This window comes from Canis lupus, chromosome 2 (genome assembly GCF_003254725.2).
Source record: "Canis lupus dingo isolate Sandy chromosome 2, ASM325472v2, whole genome shotgun sequence".
NCBI classification, from domain to species: domain Eukaryota; kingdom Metazoa; phylum Chordata; class Mammalia; order Carnivora; family Canidae; genus Canis; species Canis lupus.
This window is the reverse complement of record NC_064244.1, coordinates 30,392,122-30,416,692: the sequence shown is the minus strand read 5'-3', so window position 1 is coordinate 30,416,692 and position 24,571 is coordinate 30,392,122. Positions and strand designations below refer to the sequence as shown.

At 46.7% G+C, this 24,571-nt stretch overlaps 1 protein-coding gene across 3 annotated transcripts in view; it reads right to left on the bottom strand.

The window, feature by feature from the left end:
* Positions 1-20,207: 20,207 nt before the first annotated feature.
* The window catches only part of LOC125753653 (uncharacterized), a 175,552-nt gene continuing 171,188 nt past the window's right edge, over positions 20,208-24,571 (bottom strand). For all 3 annotated transcript variants that reach the window (XR_007405965.1, XM_049101334.1, XM_049101333.1), the window contains one exon: positions 20,208-20,949. Coding sequence is in view for 2 of the 3 variants with exons in the window: in XM_049101333.1 (XP_048957290.1) it covers positions 20,590-20,949 (360 nt within the window). In the remaining variant the exon portion in view is untranslated. The remainder of the gene's footprint in view (positions 20,950-24,571) is intronic.

Below are 24,571 nucleotides of genomic sequence, written 5' to 3'. Positions count from 1 at the left end.
TTAAACCACATTGACCATTTCTTATGACACTTTCATTTGCTTGGCAATCCTGAGCAAGGCACGTGTGCAATGCAATTCATTTCCTCCAGCTCTGCCTTCCAAGGCTGCATCAGGAGGTGAATTTGAAGCAGGCAAAGAACAGAACGTGGTGGACAGGAGGGCTGAACTATTATACACTCCACCAATACACAGGAAGCTCCCTGGTAGCTTTCAAGTGTTTTGAGGCCACAGGTCCTTTATTGGTCTGAAGAAAGTTCACATTTGCTGCTATTTTTCTCAACACAGCATTTCAAAACTCATGTCAGAGGATGCCTGGGTCCCCTGGCACATGGTGGGTCTGGTTTCAAGGAAACATACGCAGAAAGCTAATTGGGAGAGGGAGTCAGGACGGCCCTGGTCCAGGGCCCATCAGCCATGGAGAGACCATGTGGCTCTAACTTGGCTCTTTTCCTTAAAGGCCTTGGTGTGGAATCTGAAATGGACCATGGAGAGAGGTGGGAAAAAGTATGATGATGCCCCTGTCTTTCTGTATTTGACACAAAAAAATACATGTTCAGCCCTTGTAATACCCGTTTCTTTATATGTAAGTTAAACAGGAAAACACCATCCACTTCCAGGTCAGCAGTTAAATCAGAGGTCAGAGCTGTCTTATTGGCAGTGATGGCTGAGAAGGAAGGAGACAGAGCAATTGGAAAGTCGAACTTCCATTGGAAAAGTAGTGCTGAATGACAAGTAACTCTGCAATGAGGAACACCATCGAGGGTTCCACGTGCCCTAGCCAATAGAAATCTATTTCCCAACATTTCTGGAGACTGGAAGCCCAGATGAAGGTGTTGGCAGGGCTGGTTTCTCCTGGAGCCTCTCTCCTTACCTATGCATGGCCACCTCTCCCCCTGTGCTCACCTGCTCTTCCCTATGTGTGTATTTATGTCTGATCTCCAAAGGACAATCCTGTTGGATTAGAGCCCACCCCTATGACCACATTTTACTTTAATCACCTCAGTAAAGACCCCATTTCCAAATACAGTCACATGCGAAATTCTGGGGGTTAGAGCTTCAACATATGAATTTTGGAAAAAGGTGGGACTCAGCCCTTTATGCTTGTGTGTATCCATATTTGTGTTTCCTTTCAAAATCTTTAGGCAGTAGTATTCAGTTGAAGAGTTTGGGGTTGACTCCTCTAAGTCTTACACAGTGTTGTACTGCCATTTAAACATTTTGTGTTTGTCTTGCTAGAACTGTTACATGAATTCAGAAGGATACAAAATCAATGTAGAGAATTCTGCTGCATATCTATACACCAATAATGAAGCAGCAGAAAGAAAAATCAAGGATTCGATCCCACTTACCATTGCACTAAAACCCATAAGATATCTAGGAATAAACCTCACCAAAGACTCAAAGGATCTGAAAACTAGACAATGCTTATTATGAAAGAAATTGAAGAGGACATAAAGAAACAGAAAAACATCCTATGCTCATGGATTGGAAGAATAAATATTGTGAAAATACCTTGACTTCCCAATGTAATCTACACACTTGATGCAATCCCTATCAAAATATCACCAGCAGTTTTCACAGATTTGGAACAAACAATCCTAAAATTCATACGGAACCACAAAAGACCTTAAATAGCTAGGGGAACATTGAAAAACAAAAGCAAAATTAGAGGTATCATGATTCCAGACTTCAAGCTATATTCCAAAGCTGTAATACCAAGACGGCATGGTATTGGCACAAAAACAGACATAGAGATCAATAGAACAGAAAAGAATACTCAGAAATGGACCCACAACCACATGGTCAACTAATCTTTGACAAATCAGGAAAGAATATCTAATGGAAAAAAGATAATCTCTTCAACAAATGGTGTTGGGAAAACTGGAAAGCCACATGCAGAAGAATGAAACCGAACCACTTTCTTACACAATACACAAAAGTAAATTCAAAATGGGTGAAAGGCCTAAATGTGAGACAGGAAATCATCAACATCCTGAGGAGAACATAAGCAGTAACCTGTCTGACCTCAGCCATAGCAACTTCTTAGTACACATATCTCCTGAGGTAAGGGAAACAAAAGCACAAATGACCTACTAGGACTCCATCAAGATAGAAAGTTTCTGAACAGCAGAAGAAACAGTCAACAAAACTAAAAGATAGAAGATACTTGTAAATGACATATTAGATAAAGGTTAGTATCCAAAATCTATAAGGAAAGTATCTAAGTCAACACCCAAAAAACAAATAATCTGGTTAAGAAATGGGCAGCAGACATGAATAGACATTTTTCTAAAGACATCCAGATGGCCAACAGACACGTGGAAAGATGCTCAACATCACTCATTGTCAGGGAAATGCAAATAAAAATCATAAGATACCATCTCACACCAGTTAGAATGGCTAAAATTAACCTCACAAGAAACAACAGATGTTGGTGAGGATGTGGAGAAAGAGGAACCCGCTTACACTGTTGATGGGAATGCAAACTGGTGCAGCCACTCTGGAAACAGTGTGGGGGCTCCTCAAGAAGTTAAAAATAGAGCTGCCCTATGACCCAGCAATTGCCCTACTAGGTATTTACCCAAAGGATACAAAAATACTGATTTGAAGGGGCACCTGCTCCCCAGTGTTTATAGCAACATCATCAAGAGCCAAATTATGGAAAGAGCCTAAATGCCCATCAGCTGATGAATGGATAAGAAGAGGTGGTCTATATGCATGATGGAATATTACTCAATCATCATGAAGAATGAAATCTTGCTACTTGCAGTGACATGGATGGAGCTAGAATCTATCACACTAAGTGAAATAAGCCAGTCAGAGAAAGACAAATACCATGTGATTTTGCACCATATGGGATTTAAGGAACAAAACATAGGGAGAAAAATCAGAGAGGATGTCAAACCCATTAGAAACTCTTAACTATAGAGAACAAAGTGGGGATGGAGGGAGGTGGGCAGGGGTGAGACTAGATGGGTGATGGGTATTAAGGAGGACACTTGTCGTGATGAGCCCTGGGTGTTGGATGTAAGTGAGGAATCACTAAGTTCTACTCCTGAAACCTGCATCACACTCTAGGTTAACTAATTAGAATTTAAATAAAAATGTGAAACCAAAAAACATTTTGTGTTTGTCTCTGAATATCAATGTACCCAATGATGAGCAGTTTGAGGGCTGGTTTTCATGGCTTCTGGGGGTTTCCAGCACAGGGATGGGCACCTGTTAGGTGCTCACTCTGTTAATCTAAGTAATTCAACTCTGATCGTTCTAACTTCGGCCCGTCACCGTTCTCTTCTTGAATATTCAGGAGCTGCACCTGCCTTGTGTTCTCTGGGTCCTGGACTAACTTTCTGGCTGAGAAAACTAGGATTTCTGAAACCTCCTTCTGTGTTCTGGCTTCTCTTGGACGGATAAGTAGAGAATAGCTGAACAAACCTGACATGTGCTGCACACTTAATATGTAGAAAAAGCCTATAATAAAGCTTTTAAGCTTTATAGAGTTCATGCCTATCTTTTTCCAACCAACATCTGCCTGGCATCACAATCTCTACAGACACCTCCTCCCTGAGAGTCTCCACCACAGAGACCCCCACACGAGGTCCCCTCCTCCCTGAGGGTCTTCTCTCCTGCCAGTGGTGGGAGCTATGTTTCCTTCCCAGTTCAGCAGAGACTCTTGGCCTCTGGCCCCCACCCGGTACCCTCTCACACTTGGTGAAATGAAACATCCTTGGGCTCCTTGGAGGAGGACAGAAATGAGACTAAGGGGGACTTCCATAGGCCCGAGCCACTCGTCACTGAAACCTCTTTCTAAAAATCTGTGTCTTGGATCCCTGAGTGGCTCAGCAGTTAAGCACCTGCTTTTAGCCCAGGGCGTGATCCTGGAGACCCAGGATCAAGTCCTACGTCAGGCTCCCTGCATGGAGCCGGCTTCTCCCTCTGCCTGTGTCTCTGCCTCTCTCGCTGTGTCTCTCATTAATAAATAAATAAATAAAATATTTAAAAATAATAAATAAATAAATAAATAAATAAATAAATAAATATCTGTGTCTTGACATTTTTGGTGGAAATGATGACTGAATGCTCTTCTGAAAAAAGTTGGAAAATATGGACAAAACCCATAGGAGAAAACAGAACCCATCTGCGGTAGCTAAACACAGCAGTTGCTACTGTTATTTGGGGGATGGGGTGTGTACCCCCAGTCTCTGTGGCTGGGACATTGAGAGTAGGGACCCTGCCCTGGACCTGTGAAGTCAAAGAACTGCTGATGCATTTGCTGGGGTGAGCAGGTGCCCTCCTGGATACGGCCCCCTGATTCGGGAGCTTTCCATTCCCAGGTGACTGTGCACGTGCTCAGCCTCCATTGGTGACTGCACCGTATTTTATCTCAACAACATACCCCATGATGTAGTCCATCCCCGAGTCTTGACCACTTCTACTGTTCACAGTTGTGCATGACTATCGTCAATGCCCGGACACATGGGTCATTGCAGGGGAGCCACATTCCATGTTCACGTGCATTCCTCGGGGCGCAGTTGCCAGCTCGGGGGGCGTGAAGGCTTTTCAGTTGGGGGCTGTACATCAAGAAACTGCTTCTGGGAATTAGGGACCTAAGATTTAGGCTTTGGCCAAAAGCGAATGAGACTATCTACTAGGAATTCTAATGGGAATGGGGGTTTTTATTAAAAGAAAGAGAAGACACTGCTGCCAATATGTTAGGCAAAATAGTGCCATCTCACCATTTTTAAGAATTTGAATTTCTTTTCATTTGTAGGTTGAGGGGATTTTCCTCTGATTTTCAGTCCCTGCACTTCTCATTTTTGGGATAACCCTGTGAGCTGCTTTGCTGTCGGAAGCAACTTGCCTGTAATCTTAGTCGCACATGGTTCCTTTACTACTTCTTCTTCTTCTTCTTCTTCTTCTTCTTCTTTCTTCTTCTTCTTCTTCTTCTTCTTCTTCTTCTTCTTTTCTCTTTCTTCTTCTCTCTCTCGTCTTTCTCTTCTTCTTGCTTCTTCTTCTCTTCTTCTTCTTTTCCTTCTCCTTCTCCCTTCTCCTCCTCCTCCCTCCTCCTCCGCCTCCCCTCCTCCTTCTTCTTCCTTCTTCTTCTTCTTCTTCTTCTTCTTCTCTTCCTTCTTCTTCTTTCTTTTTCAAGATTTTATGTATTACTTTGAGAGAGAGAGACAGACACACAGAGAGAGAGACGGAGACAGAGAGAGAGCAAATGTGCACAGAGGGGTAAAGGGAGACACAGGCTCCCCACTGAGGAGGGAGCCTGACATGGGGCTTGACCCCAGGACCCCAAGATTATGAACTGATCCAAAGGCAGATGTTTCACCGACTGAGCCCCCCAGGCGCCCTCCCTTGCTTCTCATACACTTTGCAATGAATGTTTTTGACTTATTGATGGTTTTCATTTCATCCAAGTGTCTGCAAGCCCAGGTGTGGACAAGGAGATGAAGGAGATGACCGGCTGGCCAACAGTGGCCGTGCGAAGCCAGACATGGCGGCTCCAAGGACAAAGCAGGAGCAGCCCCCAGGGCACAGGGGAGATGTGCTGCCATGAGGTGTGCTGACCCCTGAGTTCATCAGATCCGCCTGTGTCTCACCGGCAACCTCTTCCATTTATTTTCTTCTTGGAAAGTCGTGTTCTCTTCTTGACAGAGTTAAAGCTTCCTCGATTCTTTTAAATTGTTGTTATTTTTAGCTTTTTATATATTCCACTTAATTCTTCCTTAATTTATTTTTATAGATAGTGTGAATGATGGGTCTCAATTGATTTTCTTTTCCCTCCAACTGAGTCTCCAAATTTTTCAACATCGTTTATTGAACTAATTGTCTGTCTTCGTTACTCGCTAAGTTTCTGTCTGTTAGCATCTGCTTCTGGGAGAGCGGAGCTCTTCCCGCAATGCCGGGAATGTCACCTCCTACAGCTCCCGTCTCGGTGGCCCCCCCTTCACTTGCTCACATTCTTCTATTTTTTTTCTAGAATCTTCCTTGGAAATTTGTGTTTCACTTGTGAGCCCTTCGACCATGTGAGACTATGGCCCTGTGGTCTGACCAGAGATGAGAAGAGTGTTGGTGGGGCATCCGTAGAAGACGAGGTGTCTGGGTGGTGGAGGTGGCCCTGGGCAGTAGGGGGGAACCCGGCCAGGCTGCAGGGAGATGCAGTCCCAATGGCGGGTTCGCTCCTCTGAGGCTCAGTCTCTGTGGCCCCCTGAGATCCTCGCCTTGATGCCCTGTTCGGGTGGCAGAGGTGTGGGCCACTGACTCAGGATGCCCGTCCGTGGGTCTGGGCGGCCCCCAGGCCCATCCTATCAGCCTCAGACTGCATTCGGCCTGTGTGCAGTCTGTGGCCCGAGCCGTCAGGGGGTGCCCCGCACCTGCCAGCCCTCCCCCCCGCCCAGTCCCGAACCACCATGGCCTTAGGGTGCCACTGGCTTTCGTGTCAGCTGTTGAGTTTAAATTCCGACAACCGCAGGGGACTAGTGGGCATCGTGGGGGTGGACACAGTGCAAGGACGGTAATCCCAACCTGTTCTCCATGCACAGCCCCACGTGGACCCAGAACTCCAGCCGCGTGTCTTCGTGTTTGTCTGCCCCGAAGGCCGCGCCAGGTCCCATGGTCAGGGCTGGGGGCGCGGGGCTGCTGTCCTGGGGACTCACAGGGTCCCATGCTTGGCTTTTGCTGAAGCACAGGACCTGCGGGCACGCGTGCAGCACTAGCTGGAGAACAGAGGGCACAAGGGGCTGGTGTGGCCCCGATGTGGGCCACACCGCACTTCCATGCTGGCACCTCCCCCATCTCTCGCTGCTCCGGCCTCCCCAGGACCTTTGCCAGTTTCTATGGCTCAATCTGAGATGCCCGTGCTTGCTCCAGTGGCCGTGTCTGCAGGCCCGACCCGCTGACCGCTCCCTCCGTGAAATGCCACCTGACCGGGCAGGGCCGCGGGGAGGCTGTGCTCTCCCTCTCTTTGACCTGCCCCTGGAGGACCACCTGTCCATGACTGGCAGAGACCTCTCCTGGTGCTGTACTTCTCCACGATTCCCTCATACTCGCTCCACACCTGCCTCGCCTACCCAGACGCCTCCTCGAACTCCAGTCCCAAGTGCCAGCTACCTCCTCAACACTCTAGCCAACGAGCTCGGAAGACATATCCAAGGACAGATTCTGAACCCAGTGCTCCAATATCCAGCGGCCACAGAGGCTCACTGACATCTCTACCTCACACCTGGACCCACCCTGGGTCCCTGTCCTCTCTGCCTCATATCTAGACCCATCCTGAGTCCCCATCCTCTCTGCCCTCATATCTGGACCCACCCTGGGTCCCCATCCTCCCAGCCCTCACATCTGGACCCATCCTGGGTCCCCATCCTCCCCCCTCACATTGGGACCCCATCACATGTGTTCTGTCACAGGTGGTCACCGTCCTGCTGGGGCTCACAGCCTCATGTGAGCAAGCACACACATGCTGTGTTAATCCCCTGTACATCCTTCCTGCCTCCAGGGGTTCGCCCACCATGGCCAGCGTCGGTTTTAACCTCCCACCTCCAGTTCAAGTCCTTCAGAAGTTTCCTGCTGCATTAAGGCGAAGCAGACTTCTTAGCATGGCTCAGGGCCCCACAGGGTCTGTCCCTCCTCCACTCCGCCTTCTCACCTCCTGCTGTCAGGGCCCCGGGAGCACACCTCCGAAACGCTGTTCCCCCCCTCAACCCTCTCATCTTACAGGTAACATTGCCTGGTCTTCGCAGGTCCTCACACCTAGGCTGCATCAAGGCTCAAACCCCTACACTCTCACCCTCAAGCTAGTAGTCCTCCTAGATGGGTGGGGCCCTGGGGACCCAGCCTAAATGAACCACGAGATTTGATCTGATTCAGAGACAAACACCTGACATAATCATGTCATAGTTTTTTGTTTGTTTGCTTGTTTAATATTCACAGAATCTTCACACAATTCTAAAATACTTGGGATGTTTCTAATCCTGGGTATATTTTGTCAGGAATGGCCTGCAGGTGGCATGGACAAGAGAGGGTTTTCCAGTGTGCTAGGACTCTGTGATGCAGTTCCAGCTAAGACACCCCGAGTCATTACGGACGCTCGGACAGCTGTTCGCCCACCTGCTCTTTTCAGCACACCTGTGCAGGTACGGAGCGGCCCGCCTGCAGGGGATCTCGGCCTCCTCCCTACTGGGCAGTGGCAGGACCACCCATCTCCCCAGGGAGGCAATCTTATCTGACTGGAGGTGTCCATGATTCCTCTGAGGAAAATCAGGTACAAAGTGAAGATATGTGACACCTGGATCCAAGTATTTTGGATTCTAAGCCCAGGGGCTTCCACTGCACAAGCGACTCCAATTTCATGTTCTGAAGGCTCATTTCAGATTCCACATGGGAAGACGTCATTCCTGCGAGGCAAACTATATACATACGTAAGGATGCGTATGTGCAAGCATTTGGTATATTTTTGTCAATATGTGTGGACGTCGAGATAAATGCGGCCGACAGCACAATCCCAGATAGTGGTCATCAGCTGCACTTAGACAGGTTGGTCCATGTGAAAAGAAGTGCTTATTTCTGGTAAAAAAAAAAAAAAAAAAAAAAAAGAGGAGGCTGGAGTGGGGAGGGACCAACTGGACTGGTATTCACGCACAACTCCTTACGTCATCGAAATACTCTGAATGTAAAGCAATTTAAAAATGGTCTCATGCCTTAAAAATTTAAATCTGTTCATTGTGTGAGTTCTGAATTCTTACGTTACCCCCCACTTGTTTGGGGACATGAAGGTGGTTTTACTTACCTTCCATGTTTCTTGGGTTCGAAGTTGGTAAAAGTGTGCCAATCAAAATTTCAAAGTGCATGTTCCAATCCAAATTTTTATGACGTCTGCAGGTCCATCTGAAATTGGGTCCTTTCTTTCCAAGTGTCCTTGGATGGATAACCCACAGGAACTCCTATCAGAGCAAGGGCTACAGGGGTGGACACTGGAGCGCCTGCCCAGAAGTAGCTCACGAAGTAGCACATTTGTGGGGTGTGTTGAAGGGGACCCGAGTGAGCTCCGTTGACTAATTTCAGTTCCAACACCAGGTCCCCCCTGGGGCAGCTCTGCAGAGCCCCGAGGGACAGAGGACTCGCTCCCCCTCTGCATTTAGCCTCCTCGGAGACACGACCCTGCCGTGGGCACATCACTTTCTCTTGGGCTCGCTGCCCTGTTCCAGAAGCTTCCACGTTGCCGAAACCCCCCCCACACACAGCCTTCTCATGGACGGTGCAAGTACATCAGTTTGGGGCTAAACATATTTTCAAATGTCAGCCTGCTTATTTGGTCCATGGGATGAGAAATGCAAGACTCTAAGCAAATGCCATGTTTGGTTTGGACTTTGTCCTGGAACGTGGAATGGAACACATGCTAGATGCTCCCCGAGCGTTGCGAGGATTAAAAGAGAAAGCGTGAGCCAAAGGCATCGGTGAATTCCCATATGCTGTGCTTGACCGAGTTTCAGTAGTCCTTGTTTACCATCCCCGCGATGATTAGAACCATCAGACTGTATCGTCACAGACCCACAATGGTGAGAGGACGTAGAATCATAAGGTCTAAGAACTTATACGGAATGTGTAAGCTGAGGAGCCTGTGTGGATACCTCCCAGAAAAAAAAAAAATTAAAAAATTAAAAAATAAATAAAACGAAAGGAAGGAAGGAAAAGGGAAGGAAGGAAGGAAGGAAGAGGAAGGAAGGAAGGAAGGAAGGAAGGAAAGAAGGGATGAATGAAGGAAGGAAGGGAGGAAGGGGGAAGGAAGGGAGGGAGGAGGAAGGAAGGAGGGAGGAGGGAGGAAGGGAGGAAGGAGCACCCAGAGATCTAACGTGAGCATTCCCCATTCTGTCTGGTTGGAGACTTTCCTGGGAGGAAGGCCTCACCTGTGTGCTTCGCCCCTATAGTCAGCATTGGCCCACGTTGGGGGTGGGGCGTGGACAGAGCAGACACACCTGGCTGGGCACCCAGCCACATCCTGGAGCCTGTGCCTCGGTGTGCGACCAGCCCCTGCTGCCTCCAGATCCCAGCAGATCCTCGATTCCTACTGTGTTTCTTGATTCGGGACACCTCCTGGCAGTGCCCTGCCCGATAGCTGCCCATGGGACTGAGATTGCATCTCCTCACCACGTCGCAGAGACCCATAGGGACGGGGCCTGGTGTGACTTACAGGGCGGCACCTCAGGGGTCCCTGCAGCCTCCACTGGGGCGGCCGCGTGGATGATTTCCACTCCCTCCACTCACAGTAGGAGGGACTGTACAGTAGGTTCATTTTGTGCAGTGCCCAGACCGACCCACCCGACCGACCCACCCGTAGCAATTCTTCCTTCACCGTGGATGTCAATCGGCTCTGTTGTTAAGTACACGCCTCGTTGCTAAGGTGGACTTTCCAAATGGAGATTCTGCTCTTCGTTGACCTGTGTCTGCTTGCTCAGTCTTCTTTCCCTGGGTTGTGACGCCAGGGGACTGGGATCATCAGCAACAGGGAGAGGGAGCCCCGCCACCTTGGAAAGGGGGCCTCCCAGTGTAAAGGGAGCTGGTCCTCGACGAGCATAAAAGCTCATGGAAACCCAGAAACAGAGGCAGCCCCTGTGCACAGGACAGCAATGCCCCTACATCTCAGCTTCGTTAGAATAAGCACGATTGAAATCTGCCCTGACGGAGGCACATTGTCTATTTTATTTTATTTTTATTTATTTTTATTTTTTTAGGATTTTGTTTTTTCATGAGACAGAGAGAGAGAGAGAGAGAGGCAGAGACACAGGCAGAGGGGGAATCAGGCTCCATGCAGGGAGCCCGACCTGGGACTCGATCCCAGGACCCTAGGGTCATGACCTGAGCCAAGGGCAGGTGCTCAACCATGGAGACACTCAGGTGTCCCACACACTGTCAATTTTAGGTGAAGAAGCCATGAAATTGGAACTCTCTGCCCACTGGTGACATCTGAATGGCCGTCTGTGCTGTTGGAGTCCAGGGTTCACAGGTGAGAGGCTCCTGCGAGCCAAGGTTTCTGGGCTCAGAGGCTCCCCCGTGTCCAGACCCACGTATTTTGCCCCTGCTGGGGCACAAGCTGCTGGGTGTCACCTTCCGATACATCGATAGTCCTCTGTCTCTGTGTATTTACTCTCCTCGTGTCTCTGCCACATGGACGAATGCAACTCGGTCTGAAAATGGGCTCCTTGGGAGAAACAGCACTTTAGAAATGAATATTATTATTTTATAATTCTTTTTATGTGCATTTAATTGTAACAGTCTCGATGATTTTGGAAGTTAAATCTGTTTGCCATGGAATTTCAGGAGTAATTAGAAGAGACAGGAAGATTCTCCAATGATTGCACATTTATACTAGTGTCTTTTTTTTTTTTTTTTTTTGATTATCATGAGCAGCCACGGGCACAGTGTGGTTTCTGTTCTGTTCCTCTTGAGACATTTTTAAGTGGAGACAAAAAGGATTCTTGTGCAAGCATGGGTTTGAATTCGCCTTCCATGCCTTTCGTGACTTACAGTAGGTTTGTTTATAGGCTGCAACCGATATCAGCCTCTAAAACTTGACAGCAAACCAAATCGGTGCTGTTTCCCATTTGGTGACGTGGGATTTTCCCCGTTCAGCTGCGGGAGAACCGCTTCATCAGGGAAGAACGGAGATGCAGCCCTAAATGACTTGGGAGGCGGCAAGCGCGGCTGGAAATCCTCCTCCGTGCAGGTGTGCAACACTCTGTGCACCCTCCCGTGCGGGGCCAGCGGCCGGAGCACGGCTCTGTCTGTGGGGGCTGAGCCGCAAGGAGGGGGCTGACAGCCACAGCACACGGGGCCCAGCGCAGGCTACTCGTGACCGAAACGCAAGAGGGAGCGCACTGGCAGGTGCAATTTGGTGGGACGCTGCGCAGCCACATCTGGGCAAGAGGAGCTGGAGTTTGCAAAGGGAGGCAGGAGGAAGCTGTGCTGGGGGGACAGAGAGGGGTTCGAGTGACCTGCTAAGGTAGATCCGCACCTGAGACCTGCTTCCTCTGCAGCACGAGTGAGCATGCTCACCACCAACGTTAGCGGTGACAACTACATCTACCTCTTGCAACCTGCACAAGCCCAAGTGCCGGCTCCCCAAGATCTCTCCCCGTCCGTCCACCCTCCGGATCCCCCTGTGCGTCCACTCAGAGTCGGAACTGCCCCTCAGGAGAAAGCACATGGGGTGGGATTTTAATCTTCAAATCCTGATCTCAGGCTCTGGCGTCCGGTTTCTGAGCCTGGACAGAAGCTGGAGAGCTGTGGAAGGACCCCAGTGTCACTCGTGTACAAAATCACAACAATGATCCATGTCCTCTCACCTCGGAATCTTCTGAGGATCAAACACAATCAGGAGTGTGATTGTCTCAGAAAGTCTGCAAAACCACGCAACCCTTGCTCCTGGTTGTGTGGCTGCGGGGCGAGGTCAGTAGTTCTCAAGCTGGAGAGCGTGACTAGCCAACCGGGTCGCAGAGGAAGGTGCGGGCGAGAAAGGCGGGTTCACACCCTCTGGATGCACCTGCAGTGGAGTGCGAGCTGTCATTGACTTTTATGATTTCTTTTTTTTATAAATTTATTTTTTATTGGTGTTCAATTTGCCAACATATAGAATAACACCCAGTGCTCATTCCATCAAGTGCCCCCGACTTTTATGATTTCTTCGTTGTCCAAATTCACTTCTTCGGAACCTCGAGCCTATGGGGCCATGCCCCTCTGCATTTGAGGCTGCATATGGAGGCTGCTCTGGTTTCTCAGTGACTGCAATTGTCTAGGGGAACCTGGGCCATTAGGGTGACACATCAGGAACATCTCACTGTCCCCGAATGCCCAGCCTCAAGAAGACGGCAGTTCCAGGAAGAAGCCACACAAAGAACGTCCATGGTGTCTTGAAGTGCATTCCCAGAGAGATGAACTCCCTAATTCTGGATGTGGTAGCAAGGTGTGTCACATGAGCAAGGTGTGCTTGTATTTTGCTTGCAATCTAGGTAGAACCTTGCCCTTGTCTCTGTGAGGGCAGAGACAGTGATGTTAATGCAGCTACAAAGGCCCTTCTAGCCGCCTTCTCCCAGAACCTTCCGTCTTCCACGACTTTCCTCTCCCACACGCCCCGGACCCACCATCGTGTGTGACTGCGGTTTCACCAACAGAGAAGGCTTCATCCCCTTCCCTTTCTATTTCAGACTTGAATGTGTCGGGGCTTTTATACTTTATTCAGCGGCGCCTGCAGCCTGGGGAAGCGTACATGAGGATCGTGTTGCAAATCTCTGCTGAGCGTCAACAGGGAGCTGGTGCGAGGTAGGCATCAACACCACACAGAAGGCCCCGAGCAAAGAGGTGCCCTGGCGTCCTGGGGGCATTCCACCAAGTGTGCTGGTGAATCTAATCTTTACGTTTCACAATGCACCAGTGAGCTCTTTCACCCTATTAAGGACACTGGGGGTTATAAACCCCCATTTATTTGGTGTGTGTGATGTTCAGATGATACCAGAACGAGCACAGGTGGACACCACGTCTTCCATTGTCCTCTTTGGGAAGGGGTCCAGGTTCTGAACAACTAAGGCAAACTTAGGATACAACATTGACTTGTGGGTGACACATGTGGGCTTGTGGGTGTGACAATACTGAGTGTCTGTGGATGCCACAAAAACGTGATGAGGTGACAAAGGGCCATCAGCCCAGAACCACCAATCCACAAGCGCCCCAGTTGTTCTGCTCACTTTATGTTGCACCGAGCATTAGTCTGACCAGCCGGGTGGCGCCATATCAAGGAAGACCTTTGGGCTGCAAGTAGGGGAAGCCCAACCCAAGCTGGACACTGAAACGAAGTCACGGGCTCACACGATGGAATAGTGCAGGGTGGTTCCCAGGTGCCAGATGCTGACCGGCCGGCAGGTCACACTCCGGTCTCTGCTCTCCAGTCCTGCGTCCTTTCCCATATGACTCTCCCCCACCACACTGTCCACCTGCCTGTCTCCTTGGCCCTGCGTGGACAGAGGCCCACTGCTACACCATGACAGCGGAATGGGCCGGGAGCACAAAGCAGCCCCCGACAGGTTTGAACATGCTATGCTCATCCTTGGGGTCAACTTCCCCACTACAAAGCCATGAAAGCAGGGAGGGAAACCATCTTTTAAAAATAAACTCCAAATAAAAATAAAAATAAAAATAAGCTCCTTCTACCAGGGTCTTCCATCCATCGTCTGCATGCCGGGTCTGCTTTTAAGTACGCTGTGGATTGCATCGGGTACATCTGAGGGGACTTTTGGAAAGACTCCCTTGCCCACCAGTTTGTCCCTCACTGGCCTTCCAGGGTGTCCAAAGTGTCCACTATTGGTATACGTGCTGCCGAAGCGAGCACTAAGTACCCACTATTAGAGGAGCAGAGTAATACTGATAGGAGAGACTTGTTAAAAATTACAGAAGCCTATTGTCAACCATTAGTGTTCCATTCTGAATGGGTTTCGAGGGTTAGCCCTCTAACGTGTGAAGACTGAGATCGAAGGGCACCTGGGGGGGCTCAGCGGGTGGAGCACCTATCTGCCTTTGGCTCAGGGCTTAATCTCAGGGTCCTGGGATTGAGTCTTGTGTCAGGTTCCCTACTCAGTGGGGAGTCCGCTTCTCCCTCTCCAGCTCCTCCTGCTTGCTCACGTGCTCTCTCTCTGTCAAACAAATAAATAAAATATGAAAGGGGATCCCTGGGTGGCTCAGCGGTTTATCGCCTGCCTTTGGCCCAGGGCGTGATCCTGGAGTCCTGGGATTGAGTCCCACATCGGGCTCCCAGCATGGAGCCTGCTTCTCCCTCTGCCTGTGTCTCTGCCTCTCTCTCTCTCTCTCTCTCTCTGTGTGTGTGTGTTTCGATGCATAAATAAATTAAATATAATAAATAAATAAATAATAAATAAATAAAATAGAAGAAAGAAGAAAGAAAGAAAAGAAAGAAAGAAAGAAAGAAAGAAAAGAAGAAAGAAAGAAAGAAGAAAGAAAGAAAGAAAGAAAGAAAGAAAGAAAGAAAGAAAGAAAGAAAGAAAGAAAGAAAGAAAGAGAAAGGAAAGAAGAAGAAAAAAGAAAAGAAAGAGAAACATCAGAACAAGTCTTGAAAGGTAGAAACGGGACAAGGTGGGTGGATACGTCGGTCAACAGGCTGCTTCCAGAGCCGGTTGCATTTGATCAGGGCGCCAATCCAGCGAGGAGGCCAGGGAGAGCCAGGGACTAAGTGACATGCTGCTGCATCTGAGGGGTCAAAGCATGGCAGAGACTTGAAGTCCTGGCTTTGGCTCCATCCCTTTCAACTTCCTGCCTGACACACAGCTAAAAGGAGGCTCTCAGGGCACAAAGGGTGAGATGGAGAAATACAAGAACAAACCATCCTGCTTCCTCACTTGGCCCAGGACCACACCGCCGAGCATCTCCCTCTGCCCACAGCACCTCCCCACTCCCCACCCCACGGCCAGCTCACCTGCATGGACAGCCCGAAACCTAACTGGAATAACCAGGACCAACATCCTTGTCAGGGAGGAGAAAAGTCTTCCTGCAGGGGACTTAGGGACCTCAGACCTGGGGACACTATGAACTGGTAGTTGTGGGTTTTAATTTGTCTGTTTGAACACTCCTTGGCCCTAGAGTAGAAAGCCTTCACACAGGGCACCCATAATGACTTCTGGTAGCTGAAATTCTCTACTCCTGCCACATGCGGGGAGCTGCTCATGTTTTTGTAAGAAATATGCCAGTGAACTCCCATTCTGGCAACTGAGAAAGTTAAATTATGGATACCTGCTTGTTGGAAAAACATCTGTGCTCAGCGGAAAAGGTGCATCTTTTTATTCTCATCAATGTCAGCCTCGGGCCCATAAAAAGTAACAGTATATAAAAAGTGTCACAGATTTGGCTCCAGAAGCTTAATTAATTTGGTCCATTTTGGAGGAGGTGACAAGGCTTTTTTTCTTCATAAACCTTCATTGATCCTCTTAAAATAGCGCTGACACAGTGGAAGTAATTCAAACTGATGGCAGGGAAAGTCATCGCCCAGGTCAAGATTTCTGGAATGACGAAGGCCAATAATCAGCATTACTCCACTTGGGTTTAATGATCCCATATGCAATAGTAGTAAACAAACCCAGGCGTTGCCTTTTATTGGGGAACGAGGTTAAGGACCCCAGACTGTTGAAGCTACTTTTCTTGGTCTGCCCTCAGGAGCCTCAGCAAAGGACTCACACACCCAAGTCTGAGAAAGACAGTCCAGATTTTCAGGGAACAAAGCAAACCCAGAACACAAGGCCCTGGGCTAGGACCTCTAGTGAGAGACGCCAGGGACCTGATGGCGCTTGTCTCTGGTCTCTGAATGCTCTGGCCACCAGCCGGGCTCTGTCCTCAACTCTCTGCTCCTGATGGGGAGCACTGTCCCGAGCCTTGTGTCTTCCAGGGGGGCCCTCAGGGGAGGCCGGGGGATGTGAGTCATGCCCTGGGGTGCATGGAGGATGGCTCCCGCACCAGGCTCAGGGAGGTCCCTGAATCTCCATCTTTCCTGGACAAATTTGAAGCCAAGTCTGAGACCTCCTAGGATTTCATGTTGACTGTGAGTAAGAACCACCCCCTGATGCCATTGCACGATGCCATTGTGCTTGACCAAATGGTCAGCAGCAAAGTTACCGGATATGCTGCCAATTTTGCAGTAACCCCTACATCTCCATCACCCAGTTGCAACCACAAGAACACAGGGCCAACTCGTTTCATCAACGAATCCCACATAATCCTTTTTTTCTCTCCTCAGTATCGTTTCTTTTTTTTTTTTAATTTTTTTTAAAGTTTATTTTATTTATTCATGAGAGATACAGAGAGAGAGAGAGGCAGAGACACAGGCAGAGGGAGGAGCAGGCTCCATGCAGGAGCCTGATGTGGGACTCGATCCCCGGTCTCCAGGATCACTTCCTGGGCTGAAGGCAGGCACCAAACCGCTGAGCCACCCAGGGATCCCCTCCTCAGTATCGTTTCATTCATCAACTCTTTGGTCTGTGTCTCTCCCAGTAAGCCTTCTCCCTCATAAAGGATCACTACAATACCAACATCCATAATAACTATAATTAGCAATAACTCGATGCCATTATATAGGTATTATATTTATCTATTTTTATAGGTATTATATTTAAACACGTAATTCCAATCACCTAGTTGCAAGTATACGTTTATATACACATGCGTGTGTGTGTCTGTGTATATGAATATGTATATAGCTGCTGACTTGTCAAAATCAGGATCCAGCACATTCCAAACATTGCATTTGGCTGACAAATCCCTTAAATCTCTTTAATCTTCCCGTTCTCTCTCCTTTTATTTATTTATTTTTCAACTTGCAATAAATTGGATTCCTTATCCTGTTGAGTTTCCCACACTCTGGATGTGGGGGCCTGCATGCCTGTGATGTGCTCTCTCTTTCTTGGAACCTTGAATGCTCCTGTGATGTGATGTGATAGAAAGATCTACGTCTCTCTATGCAAGAGAGCTGCGCCTCACTTGTACAGCCAACACTCGAGGTGTAGCTTCTGTGACTGAGGAAAGGATTTTTCATTTTCGTGTCATTTAATTTAATTTAAATTAATGGAAATTTAAAAACTGATACTCTATTCAGTTATCTGAAAAGCTTTGTATGATTGGAATGGCTTTGGCATGTGAATCTGCTTTTTTATTGTGAATCTTATCAAATCTAAACACAGATTGTGTTTTTCCAATGGAAATTAAGCAACCAAAGTAAGATATCTTTTTTTTTTTTTTTTTTTTTTTAAGATTTTATTTTTTTAATTTTTATTTATTTATGATAGTCACAGAGAGAGAGAGAGGCAGAGACACAGGCAGAGGGAGAAGCAGGCTCCATGCACCAGGAGCCCGATGTGGGATTCGATCCAGGGTCTCCAGGATCGCGCCCTGGGCCAAAGGCAGGCACCAAACCGCTGCGCCACCCAGGGATCCCGATATCTTTTAACTATAAGATATACACCAGATTTCAAAGACTTTGTATGGAGAGAAAAAGAATGCAGGATATCTCATCAGTATTTTTTCCATTGATAGGATTATGAATTTATAATATTTTGGATACATTGGGTTAAATAATAAATACTCAAAAGTAATCCTTGCCTATGTCTTTTAACCATTTTAAGGTACTTATTTGAAAATGAAGGGTTCTCTCTGGCTCTCATATTTCTACTGAACAGCACTGGTGTAGAGATATAATCAGAAGGAGATTGATTCTGGGGTGAGAATGTGCAGGTTGTCACCACCCATAGCATGACACTGACACCAGTGTTCTGCTGGCTTCCCTTCGGTATTGCGATGGGTGAACCATCTGCACATCTGTATCAGCTCCTCACCTAATGGTTTTGGCAGGATTGGTGACTCTTACCTTGATTTTTGTGCCATTACAGATTGTCCAATTGTGATATTCTAGCTCAATGACTTTTTGGTTTCCCAACTCTCTCCTATAAAGAACTTTCCTTAACTACATACATTTTTTAATCCCAAAACACAATTCAGATAGATAATGTGGGATAAATGTCCATTTTGTACCTTACATCAACTAGTTTTCAGAATAGTAGTTTAGTCTGAAACAAGTGGTGAAAATGTTTCTCCTTTCACGTGTGGGGTCAGTTCTGTGGTTAGCATTGCGATCTAACGGATCTGGCCATTGGATCCCCACCATCAGTCGCACCTATCGCTCCTGCGGCCAGTGGGAATCCTTGCACGCTGGCTTCTGATTCTTTTTGTCCTGACTCTAGTAATTCAGAAAGAGTTCTCCCTTTCTGGGACAAGAAGCTGGTCTCACTAGGATCCGGGTACGATTCCTGCCAACACCTGGAGGAAGGAGCATTTTCTCCAAGGAGAATTAGTTCCTTTCAGTGGGAAATGGTACTTAGAGATCACAAGGAGGGTGCTAGCCGGCTGATTGTTTCTGGGTGAGATGCTATTTCTGGACTTTTTCAGGGGACAGAACTAACGAATGCCTCTGCTTTAAAAGAGAAAAATACTGGGGCACCTGGGGGACTCAGCGGTGGAGCACCTGCCTTCAGCTCAGGGCGTGATCCCGGGGACCTGGGATCTAGTTCCGCATCGGGTTCCCGACGTGGAGCCTGCTTCTCCCTCTGCCTGTGTCTCTGCCTCTCTCTCTGTGTCTCTCATGAATAAATAAATAAAATATTTAAATAAAAGAGAGAGAAAATACATCATAAGTGCATACTAGTATGTTCGGTTTACATTTATAATGATAGTTATTAACTTTAAAATAATTTTATCTCTGTCATCTCATTTTCTTTGTTCTAAAATCCTTGTTTTCTAAAAACATGAACACAGTTATTGATTCTATGTACCAATACATAAAAGTTTATAAAAGGATTATAGAAGAAAGGAGAGAAAATGAATGGGAAAAATCAGAGAGGTTGACAAACCATGAGCAACTCCTAACTCTGGGAAATGAACAAGGGGCAGTGGAAAGGGGAGGTGGGTGGGAGGTTGGGGTGACTGGGTGACGGGCACTGAGGGGGGCACTTGACCGAATGAGCACTGGGTGTTATGCTATATGTTGGCAAACCGAACTCCAATAAAAAAACATATATATTAATAATTTTTTAAAAAAGGAGAATACCAGTGTTATCACTGAGGCTGTCATTGCTGAAGAGCTGCCGACATCGTTATGCTCTTTTTCCTGAGTGCACACGCCCACTGTTGTCCAGTTAGATCATTGTGTCGGCATTTATTTGAAATGCTATTTTATTTGCCGGCTAATGACCACCTTAATATGTAGTTAGGATCATGTACTTCCTTTTTTTCTCTTCGATATTTAGAGATTGCTTTTTAAATTTTGGTTAATTTCGTCTTAAGTAAAACTATACATAGCCCTGAAATCAAATCTATAAAATAAGATGTATTCGGGGAAGTCTAACTTCCTTCCCTGATCTGTCCCGCTCTTTCTTCCCTCCATGACAGCATCCTTTATCTGCAATGTTTAGTTTTTCTTCCAATTTCAGTGCAAGGTTTCCTTGTCTCATTTCCTATATCAGCAGGGAAAGCTTCAGTGTTCTCCACTGTTGAAGATGTTGGTGCGTAGACTGTGCATGCCTGACATTTTAAGCCTTATCCTACCCAACTGCAGTTCCAGCTCTACACTCTTCGAACGATTTGGCAGTCTAGAGAAGACTCACAAATTTGTTCTCCCACATGAGTGTGGGCCATTCCAAGTGTTTTATTCCTCTCTTTCTGCGGTGTTGTCAGCACAGAAGTAGGGAGAGCTCAAGGGCACATGAAGAGCAAGGCCTTACACCTATCCACAGTCTCTCTGCTAGAAACTCTTTCAAGTTCTGCATATACATTAACAACAGGAAGGACATGCAGGCATCCTAGAGAAATGAGCTGCCTTTCTCAGCGACTCACTCTTCGGCACAGAGGCCACGTGGTGCTCCTGGCTCCCAGAGTCCTCTGTTCCCTTGAATGCAAGCACCTTTTAGAAAGGATCCTGGTGTTGTCACAAGTTTGCAGAATAAAGGCAGTGGCATGGGACAAGTTAACACAGCAGGAGTCTGCAGGAACCTACCTAGTGGTGGTGGTAGTGTCCACGCTCTTGCTGGAAGAAGGAGAAAAGCTGGCTTGCAGGACTCCTGGTTGCCTTGGGCCCTCACCAAGCACTTTGCACATATGATCTCGTTTAACTTTTATGTGACTCACAGTCACCTTGAAACGCTGATAGAATTGTCCCTTTGTTATAGATGAAAAACAAGGGGCCCCTGGGTGGCTCAGTCGACTAAGTGTCCGACTCTTGGTTTCAGCGTAGGCTGTGATCTCAGGGTCATGGGATCGAGCACCACATCGGGCTCTGAGTTCAGCAGGGCAGTCGGCTGGAGACTCTGTCTCTTCTTCTCCCTCAGCCTTCCCTTCATGTGCTCTCTTTCTCTTAAATAAGAAATAAATAAAAATATTAAAAAAACTGACATTTAAAAAACTTTTGTTTAAAGTATTGTGTAATGGAAAATGCTGTAAAAATATTATTTATCAAGAGACACAATGAGCATGACATATTTATTGAAACACCCAGAGAAACACCTCAGGCAATGGCTATGGTCAAGGAGTAATGTGCTCTGATTAACGGAGTTGTTCATCTTTCTTTAAGTTAATAATTTTACACTCTAACACTTGCACTGGGCAAAATTGTGCCTGGGAAGAATGCAAAGACCCCTGGCTTCAGAAATGATTTTCAAACCAGTGTATGTGCTTCGTGAGTTGTTTTAATGACCACAGTTCTGAAGGCTGTGATTTCATCTCATTGATAACGTATTATGTGAATTAAGGGTGTTAAGGTATACTTATGGCATAAATGTTTCCATAAAGGGAAATCAGAACACTTTGGCAATGCTGTGATGACCAAGGGTCTCAGGGGTCACAAGTTTGAATATAGGGAAGCAGGGGAGCCTTGGCCATCACACAGCAACCACCAGTCACGCTGAGATCAGACTTCCCTAAGTACGATATTATACTTATATCTCAATGGCACTTTCTTAATAGCAAACCTAATTTGCCAAATTAAGTAATGTTCATTGGAATTTTTCTGGTTTTACTTATACTCAGGTATAAATTTATGTGTTTTTATTTTATTGGATTTATAAGCATGAAGTATTTATAGCTGGCTTAGAGTTCACTTATATTTACATAATACCATAGGGGTATTATGGGTTGTTTAAATAAATACTGTGAGTCCATGAGATCTCTTTCTTTAGATGCACACTTGTATGATCCAAGTTGGAGAAATAATGAGCTAGGGAACTCATTTCTAGCTACACTCAGTTGAACTTAGAAGTTTTCATTTTCAGAAACAACAAGCTTTATCAAAGAAAAATATAGTTCTAGGAAGCAGAACTTTCAACACGATCATCCAATTATTTGTCCAACAAGCATTAACAGATGCTACTGTGTGCTTCACGCCCGCCCATCTGAGGCTGGAGGTGTCACGGATCTGATGAATGAGACACTGGAGGACGGGAGTGTGTATGGAGTGCGGTGGACACACAGCTTAGGGGCGAAGAGCTTGGTTTGGAAAGATAAGCAGTGTTCAGTGGGTGACTGAACCCACTGGGGTGCGTGTTCCGCACCCACCCGACATAGACAAAATATGAAGACATCAACCGACGACTTAGGCAAGCAGATAACACAAATAAGCTCCATAATTAATCTCTGTTCTCTTCACCAAAAAACCCACAGAAGGAGGAGCAGAAGCCGCTTCTGTCCTTGAGAAATGATAATATTTCATAATATTAGAAGACTGGGCTGAAATAGAAGATGCCAAAATTAGATTTGCATAGTAACTGCTCAGTCGGAGGAGACTTCTGAGGTTACTAATAAATATGCAAATGTGAAGTTGGAGTGGGCTCTAGACGTCACAAACGTCAGCACAAGGCGAGGCTTGAAATCAGCAGAGAATGTCAGTTGTCTGGATTCCAATTAAGTGGAATTAGCGGATCCATTTGCATATCCGGTCATTCCAGCACTGTGAGTGTTTTCGTTAAGTAGGAAACAAGGCAGCTCTAGTGAACACCCCTGACGTAGGGGATCCGTGCCCAGGCAAACAGCCCAGCTACGGTCCTTAACAGGGCATGGACTGACTGGACAAACGCTCTTGTATTCAAAATACTCGAGCACTAGGAATTTTTCATACACAATCCCAGAACAGATGGAGTCCAATGACAAAAGAGATTTATTTTATTTTATCAATGGGGAAAACCTTCCCATTATTTTCTGTTTGGAAATGAAACTCGTGGTAGTATAGAAGGCACATGGAGCCCCTGCAGCAAGGAAATCTCTTTAATATTGCTAAACCCTGGTCTCTCACACTTTTAGGTCATGCACCTTCATCCTTATTATTTTTGAACCTAATTTTTAACACCTACGTGTCAGGAAACGTAGATCAGATGTGTAATGTCCTGTCCTCAGTGAGGTACTGATAAAACACTACAGATTATCTTTCAGTGTAGACGCCTTGCTTGGCATCACATCTTCTGAGCTCATTTCACTTCAATGAAGTATATTAGCCATATAACGTATTAATACGTTTTATAGTAGCTGGAAAGTAATTTAAGATTTAAAAACAATTTTAAATTAGTTCTCTCCCTTATGACTGCATACACACACACACACACACACACACACATTTCAGTGTCACGTGCTCACACATGTTACATGTGCATACATGGGTAATGATATATTCTGATGTCTATGGATGTGTATGTGATACTATGGAACACATTTAGAATCTTCTGAAAGATTTAAAGTAAATTTGTTAACATCTTAGCTTTACTTCTCTCTGAAAATGTTTATTGTTTTAAGGGAAACCACATTTGTGGCATATATAAAATTACAGACAGCAAGATTAGACTGTGCCAATTAGGAATGTCTTGAGGAACTTTGGTACTTCTCCTGAGAACATTTTGCTTGAATAACAGAAAATATCCAGGGTTTGAAGGGAGTGGGGAAATCAGAACTTTCATGCCCTGTTAGTAGGATTGTAAACTAGCATAAACTTTTTGTAGGAGAGATTTGGAAACATCACCAAATTTTGAAACACATATAAGTCTTTGATGCAGATAGCACATGGCTAGGCCTCTGTCCTGAAAATGAACTGGCACAAATGCAGAAGGGATCAACTGACAAAGATGGAAGAAACAGTTGCCTTTCCCTGCTGCTGTAGCTGTGCAGCACCTAACGTCCTTCCTCTATCTGGGGAAATACCCATCGTCTAGATCCTCATGGGGCAGAGTCCACAATCAGTATAGAGACTGAGGACTCCAGGGGGTCCTCTTTCTGGTGATCACCATCCCCCTACGTCATCCCCTGGGCTCACTGCATGAGACAATGAGCAAGGCTGAGATGGTTACCTTTATGTGTCAACTTGACTGGACTAGGGATGCCCAGTAACTGGTAAGACAGTAACTCCAGGTAGGTGTGTCTGTGCAGGCATTTCTGGAAAAGATCAGCATTTGAATCTGTAGACTGGTAAAGGTGATCCCCTTCCCTAGGGCTAGAGGGCACCACCGAATCCAGAGGACATGAATGGGACCAAGAGCAGAGGAAGCGCAAATAGTTTCCATTCTTGAACTGCAACACCCATCCTCTGCCCTCAGATATCAATGCCTTTGGCCTTGGACTGAATTATCTACTGGCTTTCCTGGTTCTCCAGCTTGCACGTGACACATCAGCCTCCACAGCTACATGAGCCAATTCCTATAATAAATCTCTCTCTGTTTCTCTCTGTCTCTCTCTCTGTCTCTGTTTCTCTCTCTCTATATACACACACACACACACACACACACACACACACACACACACTATTGAGTCTGTTTCCCTCGAGAGCCCTAGCTAATACATTCACCTAGATTTATCTCCCCAAATGTGAGCAGACTCATGATGAGACTGGTCTAAACTCTTGCCCACTGGGGATGGAAACATCAGTAACAGGACAGTGCAGAAGAGTAGAGTTGCCTTTTTCATTGCATCCTGCCAAATCTGGTTTATCGAGTATGCCATC